Raw genomic sequence first — 19,802 nt, 5'->3', positions numbered from 1 at the left:
TCATTTATATAATACTTAGATGATTTATACAATACAGTCACTCACAATAAGACAATCAGTTAAAAGATTGACTTGTCAATATGCAAACTAGATACTACATGATGACAGATGGTGATGTAAATGGGCAACGGGGACAGCATAAAATCAACGGCAGGCATTTAGTCTATTTACCTTTAGGGCAGCTGTGCCAGCATACTGACGGCTAATGGTGTCTCCATTGTTGGCCCACATCACCTGATAGATCCTGTAACACTTGAGGGGCAGTGGCTGCTCGGGTGGCATTACACCAAGTTTTTTCAGCTGGAACCAAACAGATCAAAAGACTCTTTGAATGTACCGGCAAACTGAGAGCAGCTGAGTGAGGCAAAGACACTGCACTGTTCTGTGGGTGCAATATGGCAGTGCTCCTAGAAGCCACAGTTTTATTTACACCTTAAGGCATTTAGCACATGATCTTATCCAAAAACAACTTTAATTTTTATGTGTGAATGTATCTGTGTGGAGTGTTCCACCTGTGTGGAGGTGAATTTGAATACCTGCTGTTCCATGACCACGCGGGCGATAGCTGCCTGTACCACATTAGTTCTGTCTAAGCAATCCATGCAGTTAACCCTGAAGATGCCTTCCTGTTGACAGATGACTCCTGCTTGGTCCACCCTATTTGCAAATCAAAGTAGATGGATATTACATTGGACATGATATTAACTTAGTCGGAAGCAAAAGCGGCTCTTATGAGAGAATTAGGACTTGAAAGTCCTAATGAATTAGGCAAATGAAAGACTCACCAGGCCCATCTCGTGTCTGTGATCATGTCAGAGATGGCATCAGTGAGAGTCTGCACATTCTCAAACTTCATTCCTCGACTGGGAAGTGACAAAGGAGAAAATCTGTTGTTGAGATGTAACTGTAACAGGCTTCTTTTGTAAAAATCATCAGGATGGGCTGATCTTTAGATCATCACATTTTGGGCTTCTTACCAGTGCTCGTGGAAGTCAAATGAAACATATGTTAGGTTGGGATTATTGTACAGCAGCACTTGTTTGAGGTAAGCATCACCAATCATCTTTTCGCGTCCATTTTGGTCCACTAAATTAATGATCACCTGATGAGGGGGAAAAAAATCTGTGCTAAATTACTAAATTATTTCAGTTTCTTAAATAATTATTGCTTATACCACCATTTAAATGTTTAAAAAGTTTTTTTTATTATTTAATTATACTTTCATTCAGCAATGACGCATTAAATCAATCAAAAGTGACAGTAAAGACATTTATAATATTACAAAAGCTTTCCATTTCAAAAACGTTTCCACAAAAATATTAAGCATAACAACTGTTTTCAAATGTTTCCTGAGCACCAAATCAGCACATTAGAATGTGACACTGAAGACTGGAGTAATGGCTGCAGAAATTTCAGCATTGCCATCATAAGAATAAATTACATTTTCAAATATATTTAAATAGGAAACAGTTATTTTAAATTGTAATAAAAATGTACATTACTGTTTTTACTTAATTTTTTTATCAAATAAATGCAGCCTTGGTGAGCTTAAGGACCTCTATCTAGTGTTATATTATATATTACACATTATATATTTCACTACAAATGTCATTCACACAATCCAGTAATTACACACATTTATAGTCTTATAAAGGAACAGAATGCATTAGCTGTGAAAACATATGACCGCTGAAATTGTTATATTTTAAACAAACCTTACCAGTTTTTTGTAAATCTGAACTTGCTGTTCAAAGTGAGAAGCAAAATAAGACATAGTTTCCCTCTCGCCTGCAACAAAGCACATCTGTGAGATAGCATCATGTAGGAAACAGCACTGCAGAAGGATCACAGTAAAGCTCTGAATTATCACCACTGAGCCACAACATTTCCTCTAAGCACTATGTTCAACCAAGAAACCATGCCAGTTCCACATCTGACGCCATTCACAGGACAAAACATTTCCAAACAATGACTACACTGATGCATCACAGTGATAGCTTGTCTATAAACAGAAGTGCTAGACTGTATTGTGAGTTAGATCTCATTTATGATTTGAAGAGAGAATCGATTACACGGATACACCTCACCTTTCTCTATCCGAGGTCTGGGGTTGTAGCGATACCCAGCTTGGCTCCAAAACACAGGGACAGAGCCTCGCGTTTGTACAAAGGACAGCGTGTGACTGTGCACGTGGATTAGCTGCTCCGTCTCCACATAGTTGGCCACATGTCCATCAGTATCCACCCCCCTCCGCTTGTAGCGCATTCCTTTAGTGGAAAGCACGATGATATTATATTTACAGCATGGTGAGTAAATATGAATTATTTGCCTTTATTAATTAGTGTACCTGCACGGTGACGGCTTCGTCTGGAGATGAGGGCCACAGTGAAGCGTGGGTGAATATCATCCACACAAGTGGCTTCCTGCAGAGGTGTCTCCGGGCTGCTCCTCTCTTCATCAGAGCTCTCGTTATAGTTCACCACCAGCTCCTCCACTTGCACGAAACCTTGGATGATAGGAATCACCCAAAAGTCCACTTGAGGCACCTGCAAAACAGGACATCTTGTATTATTACCATTCAGGGCTGGTATGGAAGTGTGTTTCCATCACAGAATAAAAATTATAATTAAGTGTAATTCTAAGTGGGGAAAAAAGTTAGAATTGTGAGATAAAAAGTCACAATTAATTTTTGTTTCTTATTCTGTGGCAGAAACAAAAAAAAACAACTGTGAGATGTCAATTCAGAATTCTGAGGAAAAAAAGCCAGAATTGTGAAATGTACGCTCCCAACTGCAAGAAAAAATGTCAGAATTGTGAGAAAAAAAGATGCAATTACATTATTTTATTTCATGGCAGAAACAAGATTTCATAGAAAATTTGAGAAAAACAGTTTTGCACCTGCAAGTCAATGAGGTCTTTGATCATGTGCTTGTTCCAGAAGAATCTATCATCCACCTAAAAGGAAAAAATATATATTATGTCGATCAGTATTCTGTGTGTTTGTCAGAGATGGTATGTGTAAATGTTTGTTTAATGGTCTTTTTATCAGAACATACAGAGAAACAAGAAGTGAGATTGGAAAATGACCTTTATTAAATGTGCTTTTATTTTTATATTTTCAGTTTTCAATCCAATTCTAGGTTAAGTTTTAGTAATTTTGTAACATGTTTTTGTCATTTTTATTAGTTTGTTTAAAAAATATTTATTTTATTTCAGTTTCAGTCATTTTAGTATATCAGTGTAATTTTTCATCTAATATTTGTATTTATATATATATATATATATATATATATATAGAGAGAGAGTTTCAATTAACAAAAAAAATGTTTTGATCGTTTAGTTTTAATCGTTAGATAGATAGATAGATAAATAGATAGATAGATAGATTTCAGCTTTATTTCAATTAACAAAAAAAATGTTTTGATCGTTTAGTTTTAATCGTTAGATAGATAGATAGATAAATAGATAGATAGATAGATTTCAGCTTTATTTCAATTAACAAAAAAAATGTTTTGATCGTTTAGTTTTAATCGTTTAGTTATCAATAATAACAACAATGTGGTGACCCACTCGCTAAGACAACTTCTTTCCTTCTGTCTTTGTTCATTGTTTTAATGTAGCTGCATCCTCAGAAATAACAGATACTCATCTGTTAGCACTCTACTATTTATCCAGGAAGTGTCTAAATATAATGACCTATTCTTTAAGAAATGAAGCTTGGCTATAAATGTATTTTTGCATCCTGTATGTGTGGGACGAGTGTAAAAGAGTGAGCCACATCGTCACTCAAAGCACTTCTTGCTCTCTAAAGTATTTACATAACTGTCACCAATATCAATAATAACAGACATTTTAAATCTATTTATTATCCTCAAGTCAGTCTTTTTCAATCTTTCTTAATCTGTTGCTCATTGAAAAACGGAAAGAGTTAATAAACAACTACATTTAAATTGCAACCTTAATTCACAACCTTAAGAACACTCAGTCTGTAGACATTTAAATTTTGAAATATGTAAAACAATAACTCAGCTTCTCACCTTTTTCCACAAGGGCTGATCTGACTTGCCTATTGCTCCCTGTCGCTGAACTGTATTGGTGAGGTCATAGGTTAGACTATAGTAAAATGAATCCGAGTCCATGAAGATCTTATAGAGCTCATCAAGCAGCCGCCTCTCCAGACGTTCCTTCTCTTTATTCTCTTTGACCTGAAAGGCAGGGGAATACTGCATGGGAGTGAACAAACAGAATGAGGTTAAAGAGACAATACTAAGTTAAAGAGATGACAATTTATGGAAGAATCAGGAGGTTCTGTTTTTACAGTACATTTTGGGATTTTACAATAACCATATTAACATGTATGTCAATGTAATGTCAGCAGATTAAGTAAAATGGGAATAGTTAGTCTCAAAATGATTGGTATTGATATCAATGACCAAAATTTCAAAACAACCCATCAACCTTTTTCTTGATGGGAACGGCAACATTAGATTTGATCTGACTCAGGGTTTTCAACAGAAATTTGGAGTCGTCCGGTGACTGGGTGATTTTCTCCGGTTTGTTGATTCCAAAATGATGCTTTTTACAGAGCTGAAAGTGAATGAGAGGAAAAGAATAGTTGACTCTTTTGGTAGTGCTAACTATCTGGTATCATTACAAACAAAGCTAAATAGTTCAATTTGTACCTAGGTGAAAAATCTACATCCATATGTAGTACATAAACATCTCTGTTTCCCTGCTCAAAGTCCATCTGAAAAATTCTGCTAAATACATTCCTGTAATTAAAACTGATGGGGTGCCAAGATGTGTACTAAAACTAGCCTGATGCTGATGCCAGCGCAGATTCATGTGCCCATAAAACAGAAAGAACATCTAAAGCCAAACTACACAGGCAGGCTGCTATCCCAAAGTAATAGAAGGCAATTATTCTGTGATAAACTACTCAAGTAGAGATAGTGCGCCAGGAGAATGGATTACAGTGACCTCTGACTGTTTCACTTACATGGTTATACATCTCCTTTCAATCCCAGAGGCTCTGCTGAGAGACTGACTTCTTAGAAACATCATGCTTCCTCTGGAACCCCTTAGAAACACACACCACTACTCTTGCACTAATTGTACGTCAACCATTTACTACACAAGAGGGCTGAAATACTTAAAGTCTTGGCCTAAGCATCAACTGGGCGCACTATCAAGTTGGGAATTTGGGAAGAAGTTCAGTAAATTCTATCAGGATCCAATAAATTAATGTCTACCAACAAGGACAATGACAAGAAATAACTGTTGAAATGTTAGAGCAACACATCTATTCATTATGACTTTTGACTTCTATACCAAGTTTAATCAAATCCAGCATGTAGAACATTTTGAACAAAACAGTCAGCATTAGTCACCTCTAATTCCAGATCCTGTGGTTCATCCTCTGAGAGTGGAATGACTACAATCTTAGTGATCTTGTAGACTTTGTGGTCTCCTGGCAACTGGCCCACCAGTGCTTTCTGGCGAATCAGAATCAGGCCCAGAGGAAGATCTGCCCAAAGGGGGGGGTGGAGTGTGTCATGAGTACAGAGTTCCACACCTCATTTTCCTGCTCTATCCGGCATGATTCATTCCTATGGCAAACATTCTCATAACAATGACTTCAAAGATATTTGCATTGAGGCGTGATGCAGTCATACTTTCACTGACAAGTTAATGCAAATCAATAGATAAAAGCGCACCGTGCAGCAGGCAACTCTAAGATGTTTGGCTGGAAAATTGAATGAGAACAGCCTGGGATCTTTGTAGGAACGGTGCAAGGAAATATCAGGTTTGCCCACCGGATTAGGTTACGTAAGGCATGTAGAATATGAAGCTACAAACTCATATGGCTCATTTATCCGTGCAGTTTGCTCTGAAAAACTGCAACCAAGCATAAAAGGTCAACCAATTATTTTATCCATCAATAATAGTACAAAATGCACCATGCATATACAGACATCAGCAAGGGTTTCTCTGAAAAAGGAAGAGAAACCGAGAATATAATAACATTTTACATATAAAGTCAACCTGTTAACAACGGACAGAGGTTGACTTCTCAAATCAGCCAATGAATGGTGAAATGAAAGTATGATGCATGCCATCATTTCACTTCTGTGGAAAAAATCCCTCAAGATCTTCCTTTTTTACCTAGTGAAATGCATTTGTTTAGTTAACTGGTCTGTATGGAAATGGATGTCTATATGCGGATCATTTATGAATCCACAATATTCTTTGAATACCATTGTATGTAATATGGCAATCATTCAACATCACTGTATTTAACCTGATAAAGTTACATCAGAACAGATTGGCAACAAAGCACTGAAAGACATTTAGCAATTACAAAACAATAATAAACCAAATTAAGCTGATATTTCTGGTGATTCTCATCATTTATACAGTCAGATGTACAGTCTGAAGTCTGATGATTAGACTTACCGGCATGAAGCTGTATTTTTCCAATAATACCTTCTACAAGGCCCAGACAGACAGGATTCCATGCTAGCAGCAGGTCTGTTGCTGAAAGGAGGATGAAAATTAAAGTCATAAGTGTTTCAGTTCCTAATATACAGGTATATCTTTATTTACAATAATTACACATACAAATGAACGTTTTGCATCTTCATTATTTTTATTTATACACAAATTTGTATTTTTTTTTTCAGCACTGCATCTGGGACAGAAGAACCATCAGAACTTCATTCGACTTTCCAAGGTTATGTGGCTGCTCACAATTGATTGCAAACAACTTTCCAAAGCATTTCTGAAGCAGGTTCCTGACAATGATGACTGCTGACTTGAGTCACAAACTTGCTGAGTAGCTCCTCTTAAAAGCTGATTGATTAGCATCACCTGCATTGTCAGGAGTGATGTTCAGGGTCTGAAATGTCATGTGCAAAGAGTGTATGGTAGCTTTATGGCTCACGATCATCTGACAGAAATCCAGTTTGGAAGTAGATGCTGTCTGTACTTTTGCTGCTGTCCTGCACTCAACCATCAGATGTTCACAGCCTGATGATGAATGGGTCGGAGCTGGATGAGCTGCATCATGAAGCTGCCAAAAACCATCCATAATGACCATGAACCTGGCTCTGGGGATCATTCCAGTCTGAGGGAAGATCTCCAACTACTAGGCCATGCTGGTACATCCATAGAGTTGAATGATGTCTTGGTAGCCGCAATGACTTAATGGGAACTAACACCAAATAATAAGAAATTCTGAAATTCAACACTGCACTCAAATTGTTACAATTATAATACAATTTGTAATTAAAAATACATCAATGTGATCTCACAGGTGTCTCTAATAGAATTTTGAAGTGAATAGCCTTTAATTTGACATTAGGAAGCGTGATTTTGGATTATGAATAGATTTGTGTCTCACAACCACTTCACAAGCCATTAACTAATGGACTGGAGTGTGGATTACTTGTGGATTATTGAGATGTTTTATCAGCTGTTTTCAGACTCTCATTCTGACTGCACCCATTCCCTGCAGAGGATCCATTGGTCAGCATGTGATGTAATGCTAATAAATTTTCATTTTGTTGAACTATTCTTTAATCTGCCACACTAAACCACCTGGGACTGAATAATAAACACAGTAGTAATTACTACAGTTGTATAACCTCACTCAGCCACGCTGGCAACTGTGGCATGATGCATTGTGTTAGGAATTAATTCAAAAGAACCGAGACTGTACACATCATGCGTACAGTGGAAACCCTTATCCAGTTAAATAATGGAAAAGCACTGCAACCTAAACCCGATCAGCCTGGCTGCACGCACATGGTTAAAAACAACTAGAACTCATCCAAATCTTCACAGGCTGCAGTGTCCCTGATACTCGGAGAGATGGTCTAGCTTGCCCATCTAGTTCTAGACTTAACAAGAGATAAATGTGGTGTGGATAGGTAAATATTTTAAAGGTTAGATTATCAAAAGTGGAACAAAGGGTTGCATTGTAAGTAAAGAGTAAGACACTTTAAGACACTGTTGAAGTAAGACACACGTCATGGATGAGCACGCAAACTTTTTTTTTTTTTATAAAATATATGCAAGACACATTTAAATAATTTTTAAATTGAATTGAAATTAAAACTGATTTCTGGTCAAATACCCACAATGCATAAAATACACAGAAGAAATGTAAAAATTGTCTGAGGTTAGAGAAGTGTGTCGGTACATAGTAAATTATTGGTTTAAAGCCTGGGCAGAAAATTCTCATTTGACTATCTACTGTGCCTGTGTTCTTTCTCCAGAAGAACAGTCACATGGCTGACCCTTACTTTAACCTTCACCATTTAACAGTGTAACTAATTCCCCTGTGCAACATCTAACAGCATTAGCACTGGCCAGCATATTTATAAATACATCAACAATGGACATTCAAATATTTATTTACAACTGACATTTTATTTCTGTTTAATTAAGGCCATTTGGTTGTCACTTGTAAGGCCTATAAACTGGTTAAATATTAGTATTATTATTCACAGATGCTGCCTGCACCACTGGGAAAGAGTAATGTCAAACTGGACCCAAAGGTTATCACAATATCAAACAGAGATACATTTTGATGCAAAAATAAACAAAATATATATGATAAAATATATTATACAGAATATACTTTCAGTTTATTGTATTATATAGTAGGCATTTCACTCAAAAATTGACATCGTTTACTCACCCTCATTTCCCAGATAGCACACATACAGGTGCATCTCAATAAATTAGAATGTCGTGGAAAAGTTCATTTATTTCAGTAATTCAACTTTTCAGTAATTCAGTAATTCAAATTGTGCTCGCCACGGCGGCACATATACTAAAATTGGATCGATACAGAGAAGATTAGCATGGCCCCTGAGAAAGGATGACACGTAAATCCGTTAAGCGCTCCATCTTTACGGGGAAGTCGTGGCCTAATTGTTAGAGAGTCGGACTCGTAACCCAAAGGTTGCGGGTTCTAGTCTCTTACCGACAGGGATTGTAGGTGGGGGGAGTGAATGTACAGCGTTCTCCCACCTTCAATACCACGACTGAGGTGCCCTTGAGCAAGGCACCGAACCCCCAGCTGCTCCCCGGACACCGCAGCATAAATGGCTGCCAACTTCTCCTGGTGTGTGTGTGTTCACTGCTGTGTGTGTGCACTTTGGATGGGATAAATGCAGAGCACTAATTCCGAGTATGGGTCACCATACTTGGCCACATGTCACGTCACTTTCTCTTTCACTTTTTCACATTTAATACACGAGTTTCACAATTTAAGTTGAATTACTGAAATAAATGAACTTTTCCAGGACATTCTTATTTATTGAGATGCACCTGTACATCAGCAAGATGTCTGTTAATGATCGCTTCATCTGGAAAGCATCTGCTGTGTACAAACATCCGATAAACGTCTTTAAGATGTCCGTTTTACATACATTCTAAATCATAAACATCTTAAAGACATTTTCTAGATGCAGATGAGCAAACACGCTAAAAAATCTTGAAGATGAAATTGCAGATGTCAAATAGATGTCGCCGTGATGTACATGTGCTATCAGGGGTTGTATGACTTTCTTCCTTGGAACACAAAAGGAGATGTTAGGCAGATTTTTAGAGAATGAAAGGCTTTCACTATTCACTTTCATTATTTGGAAAAAACAAAAAAAAAGATTAAATGGAAGTAATCATAACTGAGCCTGACAGTGCTAGCATTCAGTCTAACATCTCCTGAAGAAAGTAAGTCATACAGATTTGGAATAACATGGTGAGTAAATAATGACAGAATTCTCATTTTTATGTGAACTATCCCTTTAAGAGTCTTAGGCTGACATCTAAACGCCCTTGACCAAAACATACAAACCCTCAAACCCCAAATGATGTAGTACGAAAAAGGGTTTTTAGGCACGACATCCTACCAAAAACATCACCAGAGGTTTGCACTGACACGCATGTCAACACGCGCCGCTGCTTTGAAAGTAGGGCAATGAAAACAAAACGACTGGGCATCTTTCAGACAGCAGCCTCGATCGACAAATATGAAACTAACATTTCCATCTCTTTAATGTCTGTACAACTTCACAATGATTTTAAAGAGCCAACTTCTCCAAAAGAAGCACAAATCACTCGTCTCTGTTTTGGAGCTGCGTATAGTGACCAGCTATTATGCACAAGAAATGGCAACAATGTAGACAGTGAAAACGGAAACATTGAAACACATGTACACTATAAGAAAGTGATGGAGTTACAATGTAAGAATTACCTGGTCTCACGGCCATAGATCCATCCTTCCTGCTGCACCACAGCGCGTTATCTCCGCTCTGGAGAATATAATGATCTTTAGCTTGAAACAGCTCCATGTTCACCAAAACACCAAAACATACGAGCTTCCCGACACCAAACCGCTGGATTTGTTCCCGATCCGAGAAACGAGGAAATGCAGCAGCTTCGCTTTTCGTCCACTGGCAGTCCCAATAGACGCCAGCTAACCTGCTAGCTGTGTACTTGTGTAAATGTTTATAATAATCTGATAAAGCATCGTGTCTCTGTGTGAGCTACTGGCCGATCATCGAAAATGAATCGTCGGTGCATTTAATGTCAGTTTAATAAGGGCGATACTGTGGTTCGGAAATGTGCCGGTCTGTCTAATATTTTCCACTGAGGGGAGCAGCAGCGACTGAAACAATTTCCTCCGCTTATACACACACGTGACTTCCTCCGTCACACCGAACATCATAGCTCATCTGTGACTGAGATGCCCCACCTGCAGTAGGCTACTGGTTATGATGTAGCCTACTGTTTTATGTCAGATCGTTACTTTGCAATTCTATTTTGAAGACACTTATATAGGCTAACTGATGACCTGATTCAATAATATAATACTGGTACCATGTTTGAATGGTTGTAAAAGTTGGCATTATTCTAGGCCAAGCCTATAAATTAATCTATGGTTGTGTGGGTCTAAATAAGTTAAAATAATGAATCTGTATGTCGAGCACTGTGCGAAATGAATTATATAGGTTCTTTAGAATCATTATGGTGCATCAAATAATTGAATGAAAGAAATTTCCAACTTAAACTGTACATTTTGAGAGCTTTGGAGCAGACTTAAATTGTTCTTTTTAAGACACTTGGAGATTATTGCTTAAGTGAAAACTTTTTTTTTATTAAATTATAGTGTTAAATTAAAGTGAGTTTATTTTAAGTTTGTTTTATTATGAAAAATGCGCAAAAAATACTTTTTACAAATTTTATATGAAATAGAAATAGAAATAGAAAGCCATACATCTAAACAAGTTGTGTTCCAAATTTGAGGTTGATATCACAAAAAAAGAGCATTCAGAAATATTTTGTTTGGGAGTTCCAAATGTTTCCACTACTTGAAATTTGTTTCCCATATGTTTCCAATGCAGTCATTTTTGACCACGAGAAGAACAAGTGTGACTTTTTTTTTAGGACCATTTACCTTTTTGAATCATGTTCATTTTTTTCATGTTCACATATAGCAAGTGCCAAAACCTTTGCCCAGTTTCTTGCCATTCGGATGAAGTGACAAAAAAAGTAAGAAAAAAAAAAAAAGGAAATTGAAATCACGTTACTTGCCTTTGTGTTTTCTCATTCCGCTGCCCTGCCTCGCGTTTCTGAATGCAGAAACAGGTTCTGTGTGAATGGTCCCTAAAAAAATCCAATGTTTCCATAGGATTCATATAAAAAAAATTCATATGAAATAACCACATAGTAAAATCATCTTGAAACTCGCAGAATTGTAGGCCTTATAAACATGTTTTTATAAGACCACCGACCTTTTTGTTTTGGCTTTCTTTTAAATTAATAGTAATATAATATAGACTATATTCATTTATACATTTTGAATCAATCCTACACTCTAAAACATGCTGGGTTAAAAAGGGACAAACCCAATAGCATTTTTTAGAGTGTAAAACGACTGGAGAGATGCAGTAGTCAGTGGTCAGTAAAGCATTGCTTGCTGTCTGGCTGGTAAAGCTGTAGCTGGCAGTAGGCGTCTCTCCACAACGCATTTGTACATTACAGCCTTTGAAGCCTATCCTAAAAGGAATTAAATGCCATCTAGATGTAATATTATCTCCAACTGATTACATAATGCCCTGGTCTCATTTGAGTTTTCAAGAAACTTTTCTTCTGCAAATATGCCTAATAGGACTCCATTTTTTAAGGCTGACTCATTTCTTACATTTTCTGTGATGAATAGCTCAGCTTTTTTAATCACTGTGATTCAGGTTAACCTACATTTATAACTATACCTCTTTCTTATAACTGGGAATTCATAATTTGTTTGTAAATATTGTTGTTTATTATATAATTCTTAAAAACAGATGATATTACATTATTCTTAATTTTTATGCATTTTATGTTGACAGTCTTAGTAACCATGATACTATAATCTTGCCCTATAATACTGTTAACACTGTAGAATGATATTTAATAAGCTATTTGATGGTAAAGTTACTCTACACAGTGTACATTAAAAAAAGTGGTTGTATATTACACACCATGCAACTTTATGTAAGCAAAGTGCTTTATTATATTGTATTTGCAGTCATGCTTATGTCACCATGTTGACATTTTAACAAACTGCAAATAACCAAGCTGTGAACACTGAACATTGCATACTATTTCACAAAACAGAATTTGAAACCAGTTTTGTTTGCAGGTTTAGTACGATATCAGAGTCAGTAACAGGTCATTGAGATAAAAAGGTCTCACAACAGTCATGTGAGACACAGCACTTTGTTTTAAACAGAATTGAGCTGACACATTATACAAAGTAATTTTTGGTACACTAATTTCTAGTCCCTTAGAGCAAGTGTTTAAGTTTCCTTCCTCAAGGGCACAAGGTTGATTAAATGGGATTGTTTTGGTACCTGACGAGTTCATAGATCACCATAACTTTGGACTGACCCTGGCTGCTTTAATCATAAGGTGACCATATATTCAGTGAGAATTTTATAATGTTTTTGTTTTTAGATTCAACATTTGAACATTATTAGGTGAACATTCTTAATACTGGAAATGTTCATTTTGGCACAGAAAAATAGAATAAAAATATATAATTTGTATCACTGTCACTCAACAAATAATAATACTGACAAGCATTCAAACCATCATAGGGAATTCTGTCAGCAAAGCTCACTTTCAACAATGAATTATTCTCCTGCATGATGTTCAAATGGTTATATTTAAAGGCAGGAATATATATATGCCAAAATTCAAAATGCCTTTATATATTTTTTGTAGCCCACACATTAAATGTTTTTTAAATCAAATAAGAAGTTGTTAATGAAGAAGTGGGCTGTTATAGTGAAAACTTTTAAGGAATATTCAAAAACATTTTATCATTCATTCAACATGGTACAAAAGATACTTTTTGAACGTTAAAATACTTTCTTCTGTTCAAGGCCTCGTTTTCATTTGTTTTTGAATATAACCTGTCACCACTTTGTCTTTTGCTACAAGACACTGGCATGGTGTGATTTGACAACAGCAGCATCACATAACAGCACACATGATTGCACTCAGTAAACAAATCACGTTAGATCATTTCCAACAGAAAACTTCAATTACTCATGCATGCAACTAATAATAATTGCGCAAGTAAAAACAAGAATGGAGATCTGATTAGTGTTCTTCTCAAAAATGTGTGCCTTCTTTGTGCAATTATAAAATCTCCTTGACCTTCTCTGAGTTTGCCTTGAGAATCATACTTGACTCAGGGTACGGGTCACCAGCCAGCCCTTCCGTCGGCTCTCCAAACATCTCCAGTTCATCTAGAATGGTTTGAACTCTGCGGACGCCATCCCTTCGAGCCTGACGCACATCTGGGCGACCTTCAGGGTCTACCGAGTCCAGAGCCAGAAGTTGTTTGGTCAACATCTCCTCCAGCATCAAGTATCTTTTATCATTCTTCTTCCCATCAAAACTTTTCACATCTTGTGCCAGTTTCTCCACACGTTCCCATATCTGCTGAACTTTGATCAGTCCTGGGTGGCACAGATTTTGTTCTGAAGTCTCCTCAGGCTGGAATTGTGGGGGTGGGACCTCTTGAGGTGTTTGAGGGGCAGTGGTTTCCCAGGGTTCTGTTGCTGGAGGAAATTGTATGGTAATATTGGATGTCTCTGATACCTGTGGTGACTGTGGTACGGGTTGTTGTGCTTTTGGCTGGGGTGCTTGTGTAGGTTGTTGTTGTTGATGTACTGGCTGATGATGTATTTGCTGAGGAACATCACTCACTCTTTGAATGGGAATCTCAAATGCAGCCGCTCTGACAATTTCTTCAACAGGTTGTTCAGCTTTAGGTGGTATTGCTGCGTGTCCAATGTGTTGCTGGACGTGGCAATAGTAACATTCACTGTAGTTAAATTTCATAAATGAATTCTGAACACTAGTATTTCTCACACTAAATGTTACATAAATGTACAAGATGGCTTGAGCTTATGTAAATCAACAGCTATTAATAAATACTAATAAATAACACACGTACCTGGGGTCTCTCTCCCATGAGCTGAGACATGACTGGTGACTGGGCCCTTAATAGGATAGGACTGGCAGTTCGATTCTGCTGAATCTGAATGGGCACTTGTTCACGGTAGATTGGGATTTTTTCTCGTGTGAGATGAGAACTTTGGCTAGGCTGGTGTTGTGAGGCACACCCTATACCCTCATGGATCACCGGAATGGGGATGTAGCCCGCCCGGAGACCTGTATTGCTGGGTCGGGGCTGTTGATGAAGGCCACTCATTTGTTGGTGTGTGCCCTGTGGTTGATGAACCTGATGCAAATAAAAATACAGTTTGATTTTGGAAATAGCTAAAAATGTATACACTAGCATTCAAAAGTTTGGGATAAGTATGATTTTTTGAAAGAAATTAATACTTTCATTCAGCAAGGAAGCAATAAATTGATCAATTTTAAAACATAAAAATTATATTTCAAGTAAATGTAATTTTGAACCTGGCATTGTGTACTTACTGGCATTACTACTATTGTTGACTCTTTGACGAGTTGCTTTGTTCCTTTTTTGTAAGTTGCTTTAGATAAAACTATTGCACAATATTTCTGTTTTTACAGCATTTTTGATTAAATAAAGATAAGAAATAATAACAATTATTATTAATACATATTTTTTATAAATTATTAAAATATTTTTAACATAAAATAAAATACAAAATATGTATAAAATACTATTAAATAAACTTATTTTGAACATTGAAAATGTGAGCGAGGGTCGACACACCAACGTGAAGTGCCACAGTAAATACAGACAGAACATATGATTGAGCATTAATGTGCGTTTATATCGCAACTTTTAGCAGCTGTCATTTTTCAGCAACCTATAAGACTCAATTTTTCACATTTTGAAAAGAAAATACAGGGCCCAAGGAAAAGTTATAAATGAAAACTCCGGAAGCAGAGTACATGAATTAATGCAAACTTTTCACAATGAAACCATAGCCTGACCTGACAGAGACTGCCATGTCTAATAGAGATATCTGATTCCTAATGGTCTTACCTCAGGCCCGTGTGAAGCAGGTGAGCAAGACAAACATGCCTCTGATGGGGCCTGCACTGGAGATCTAGGCCGACAGTGTGCTGTTGGGGTTGGGGAAGGCGTACGTCCATCTGTTCTCAAATTTTGCTGCACTACTGGATGGATGTAGGAGAAGCTCGGATACTGCTGCAGCCTGGGTTCAGTGTTTTCATGGGAGATTGGGATGGGGATGTAGCCCTGGCGTAGCATTGGTTGCCTCATCTCTTGAATAAAGGATTTGTGCATGTCCTGAGGTGACTCAGGGGACATAGAGGGGCCATTTAAAAAAATCTGAAAAACACAAACATAATAAGTAAACAGATCAGGTCTATTCAAAATTAACTCACTATTTGTATTCTTAATAGTTGTATCCTCATGTAATAATGAGACAAAATATTTAGCATCATAATACCAGTAATGCTTATATAACACCTCTGATGATGCTCTTCAGTTCGGTTCTGCTGAAGTATGTAGTAGCTATACGCCAAATTGTTTTGCAGGAGTAGGCAAATAACTCAAGCATATGGTTGACTGGGTTATTGAAAAAGCTCCAATTATCAACAATGGAATTACAGACAGCATGACAAAATATTTTGACTTGCACCAATGACTTGGCTATGGCCAAACATATTAAAAACAAGCCAGAGATAGTGGTGTGTAGATGTTTGTTTGTGAAATAACCCTGCACAATCAGTAGATCATCATTCTCATGATTAATCTGAACTGAAAAAGGAAATAATGGTATTGTTAAACAGTCACACACAATGGTGGGGACAAACTTTTGGGAGTTAAACTTCAACAAACATAAGGAGTAAAATATAAGGAGTCAAAAGTAGCATTACTAATAAGCACAACATCTGATATTCAAACTCCTATATTAACTTAGTATTATCAGTTATGATGATAACCATTTTATTAACTAAAAGTCACTCTTGTATTAGACATAGATACTCCATATGACACATTATGTGGTGATTAACAGTATTTTACACTTGCTACATTTTTCCTATTAGCGTCAAATCAGTCAAGTTGTTGGCTTTTACAACTAGTCAAAATCAGTCATATGCAAATTACACCCGTTGTATATCTGTCTAATGTATAATTATATTATATGATATTGCAGGCAACCAAACAACATGTTAGTGGGTTCAGTTGCTGCTTCACTGCTTCAGTTCAATGCGTAAATGTAAACCTCAGTTTATGTCTCGCGTCTTCTCTCCTCATCTGTTTGACACGCAAAGGTCAGTCTGCCTTCTCTCAATGATGAGGCAGTCCGGGAACAAACATGAAACATGAGTGGGTAAAAAACTCACTGTGCACAGCAACTGTTAAGCGATGGCATTGGCTTACAGGATATACCCTGTATGCTGTCGATTCTAATGCCATGACTCACTCTATGTAGCATTTTTCAGTGGGTTCCTGTGCTGTTGACACGGTGTCTTAAAATACTCTTTGTGAGGGGGAGGGCCTCCCTTACTCATCTATGTAAATCAGAGTTGCACAGACACAACAAACATCAAACGAAACAAAATCCCTAACAAATCATCATGAAACACCTATTCTTTTGTTGAAACAGCAGAGCTGCTACATAATTTAAGACAGCGGTTTTCAACAGGGAGGCAATTATTCCTGAATGAAGGTATGGTCATATTTACAGTTGCTCAGTGAAATTTCGCAAGTGATATCAAGTCATTTATATTGGAGTCTACGTGACTGGGAGTTCACATTAAACTATGGCAAAAAGTTCCTCACGAAGATTTCACTCGTGTTCAATTTGGTCACATGATTCGTTGTGTAGCCCAGCAGAAAGTTGCTTGGTTTGAAAGTGACTGTTTCATTCGTCGCTACACTACTGACAATTGACAATGGTTGTGAAATTCCGCTGAAATTCCGTTAACATGACCTCAACTTACACTAAATGCTTAAAGTTAAGAAGCTAAAGTTCAGCCAATTGCTTTATTTTCCATCCTAAATAAAAATGTAATGTACAAATCTCCACATTGTATTGTAAACATAACAAAATATGTTAAATACATTAATGTGGCAATATATACATGTTACTACAGGCCAAGCTAAAAATGCAACACTCAATACGCATCCGATTCCTTTCACTAGGGAGTCCAGGGCCTGAAATAGGTTAAAGATACCTGATTTAAGGTTTATAATGTTATGAATTTAAGACAGTTATGTAGTTTTATAAAAAGATTCAAAACCAAGATGCTAAACAGAGAGAATAGGCTGGTTAGTGTATATGACCTCATGCCCCCTTTTTTTTTTCTTTTTTTTTGATAGACGCCAAAGTAGCGCTCAGTTTATCTCCTGGCAGCTGTCTTTCCAGCAGATTCTTTGTGACACTAACTTCGGACAAGTGTTGATCTATCTAAGGAAAGATGCCAAATGGCAAGCCCAGGTGTCCCCCACCCCACCCCACACACACACACGTTTTTTACTCCCTGAACCTGATGTGCGGAGAACAGTTTGACACTTCCAGTTTGTAACTTTCAAGCCCATTCATTGGGAGTGACAGAATCGGTGAGTGGGTGGATCTTTCTGAAATCCCATGTAAGGGAAACTTTGAGGGACGTGTTAGTGCTGTGCGGTTCCAGGGATGTGGAGAACAAGCGCAGTGTGCGTAGTTCTCGAGGCTTTAAATAAACATTGTGGAGTCGTTCTAACACTCTCACATATGACTGCAGTGCGTCACACACTAATCACTTCAGCTGAGATCATCACACTAATATATTTCGCCCGTGTATGCGCCGTCAGGTCGTTCAAATGCACGCGAAGCGCCATTTCCACAGAGGTGACAGCGATTCACGGGCGAGCTTCGGCGAATATCAAGTGCGTGGCTCCTCTAGACAGTCGGTGTCTGATCAAGTATGATGTGGATGTACTGAGTGGGATCGTAGCCTACGCAATCAACAAAACTGTCTTTTTCGATGAAACACCCTCTAAAATGCCATAATGCCCAAGTAATCTATAAAGCACGTCATATGTTGATCCACCTTTTTAAAATCGCCCGAAAAACGCTCACGTTTGACAGCGCAACTTCCAAAAGCAAAATCAAGATCTATTTTTTACCTTTTTCGTGTCATGCCTCGGATCGTTCCACGTCGTTGTACGATTGTTGTGATCCACAAAAAAGGGCCAACCTGTCTGCGGGTCAATTTTGATCTCCCACCCAGGTGGTAGAGGATCGTTAGTTGCCATCGTTTCGACTGGAGACAGTGTTTTCATACTCTGATATTGCTTCGCTCCCGAATATTGTGCCATTACAGCCGCTACAGACGCTTTAAAGGGTCCGTTTGATGACGTACTGTAAACAGGGACGGGTTTCTCGAAGCAGCAAGGTCTCTCTGAAGACTACCGAGAAAGTTCTAGCTGAGGGTTCACTGTGACGCCCACGTGTGTGACCAAAAATTACCCCTTGACCGTCCGGACCGACACAAATCCTCTCTGACACTTTAATCCCCCCAAAAAACATTTGTTGCTATACTTGTTGCTCTTTTAACGTAAAGACAGACAGTAACGGGAAAACCCTGGCTGATCTCTGTCATTCTACTCTTCTTTCCACATTGCTTCTATAATCCGAAATAATTAGTTTTTTATGTTAAAAGGAGGCAGCCTAATCCCTGGATTATATTTATATACAAAATACAATAATCTGTATTTTTTAATACAATGGAATAATGTAAAATATTAATTAAAAAAAATCAGGACTGAAACCAGGTTTGTGACATTGATTAAAAAAACAATTAAACAAACGCAAGCTATTCGTGGGAAGTCAAATTCCTGGATATTTCTATATGTGAAATATAATAATTTATAAAATGTAACACTAAAAATCAAACAACACACACACATGCCCTTAAATATATAACACATTGCAACAATTTTAATTTTCTATCACAATACACATGGGGGACAATACATTTTCATTCCTGAACAACATTTCTGCAATGTAATCAGTACACTAATAATCACTAAATATTACCTGGGTTCAGTGCGTCTCTGTTATTTTTTGTCAAAGACTTCAGGCATTCACTGAAGCTCTAACACAGGGGTGTCCAAACTCGGTCCTGGAGGGCCGGTGTCCTGCAGGGGTTAGCTCCAACTTGCCTCAACACACCTGAATGGAAGTTTCTAGTATGCCTATAAGAGCTTGATTAGCTGGTTCAGGTGTGTTTGATTAGGGTTGGAGCTAAACTCTGCAGGACACTGGCCCTCCAGGACC

The 19,802-nt window shown here is 37.5% G+C and overlaps 2 protein-coding genes across 4 annotated transcripts in view; both read right to left on the bottom strand.

The window, feature by feature from the left end:
- Positions 1 to 10,674, bottom strand: part of LOC107655438 (phosphatidylinositide phosphatase SAC2-like) — a 16,154-nt gene extending 5,480 nt beyond the window's left edge. Inside the window, exons 1-13 of the mRNA XM_016442928.1 lie at positions 10,265 to 10,674; positions 6,457 to 6,537; positions 5,391 to 5,527; positions 4,459 to 4,587; positions 4,038 to 4,205; positions 2,899 to 2,955; positions 2,348 to 2,546; positions 2,088 to 2,267; positions 1,721 to 1,788; positions 978 to 1,102; positions 786 to 863; positions 537 to 657; positions 172 to 300 (exon numbers count right to left, since the gene is read on the bottom strand). Of these exons, the coding sequence (XP_016298414.1) occupies positions 172 to 300; positions 537 to 657; positions 786 to 863; positions 978 to 1,102; positions 1,721 to 1,788; positions 2,088 to 2,267; positions 2,348 to 2,546; positions 2,899 to 2,955; positions 4,038 to 4,205; positions 4,459 to 4,587; positions 5,391 to 5,527; positions 6,457 to 6,537; positions 10,265 to 10,361 (1,569 nt within the window). The 5' untranslated portion in view covers positions 10,362 to 10,674. The remainder of the gene's footprint in view (positions 1 to 171; positions 301 to 536; positions 658 to 785; positions 864 to 977; positions 1,103 to 1,720; positions 1,789 to 2,087; positions 2,268 to 2,347; positions 2,547 to 2,898; positions 2,956 to 4,037; positions 4,206 to 4,458; positions 4,588 to 5,390; positions 5,528 to 6,456; positions 6,538 to 10,264) is intronic.
- A 1,743-nt stretch (positions 10,675 to 12,417) lies between these two features.
- Positions 12,418 to 19,681, bottom strand: LOC107655437 (BAG family molecular chaperone regulator 3-like). Of its 3 annotated transcripts, none has more exons than XM_016442927.1 (4): positions 19,563 to 19,681; positions 15,551 to 15,859; positions 14,522 to 14,809; positions 12,418 to 14,370 (listed from the first exon to the last, which is right to left on the bottom strand). In XM_016442927.1, exons 2-4 carry the CDS (start codon positions 15,836 to 15,838, stop codon positions 13,699 to 13,701), a joined length of 1,248 nt encoding a protein of 415 aa, XP_016298413.1. In that variant the 5' UTR covers positions 15,839 to 15,859; positions 19,563 to 19,681; the 3' UTR covers positions 12,418 to 13,698. The 3 variants fall into 3 exon arrangements, with proteins under 3 accessions (XP_016298413.1, XP_016298411.1, XP_016298412.1); XM_016442925.1 differs by lacking the exon at positions 19,563 to 19,681 and adding an exon at positions 18,650 to 18,927; XM_016442926.1 differs by lacking the exon at positions 19,563 to 19,681 and adding an exon at positions 18,650 to 18,926 and having other exon boundaries at positions 12,419 to 14,364.
- Between the last annotated feature and the right edge of the window lie 121 nt (positions 19,682 to 19,802).

The sequence above is a fragment of the Sinocyclocheilus anshuiensis genome, unplaced genomic scaffold, assembly GCF_001515605.1.
Source record: "Sinocyclocheilus anshuiensis isolate Anshui unplaced genomic scaffold, SAMN03320099.WGS_v1.1 scaffold763, whole genome shotgun sequence".
NCBI lineage: Eukaryota > Metazoa > Chordata > Actinopteri > Cypriniformes > Cyprinidae > Sinocyclocheilus > Sinocyclocheilus anshuiensis.
The sequence above is the reverse complement of the archived record's forward strand: the minus strand, read 5'-3'. Positions and strand labels throughout refer to the sequence as shown.

Excerpts from the sequence above, each read along its gene's own strand:
- LOC107655437 (XM_016442925.1), bottom strand. The coding sequence starts at position 18,841 with ATGGCACAATATTCGGGAGCGAAGCAATATCAGAGTATGAAAACACTG. Across the intron at positions 15,860-18,649 it reads CGAGGCATGACACGAAAAAG|ATTTTTTTAAATGGCCCCTC; the intron begins GTAAAAAATAGA and ends TGTGTTTTTCAG. Across the intron at positions 14,810-15,550 it reads CTGCTTCACACGGGCCTGAG|GTTCATCAACCACAGGGCAC; the intron begins GTAAGACCATTA and ends TATTTGCATCAG.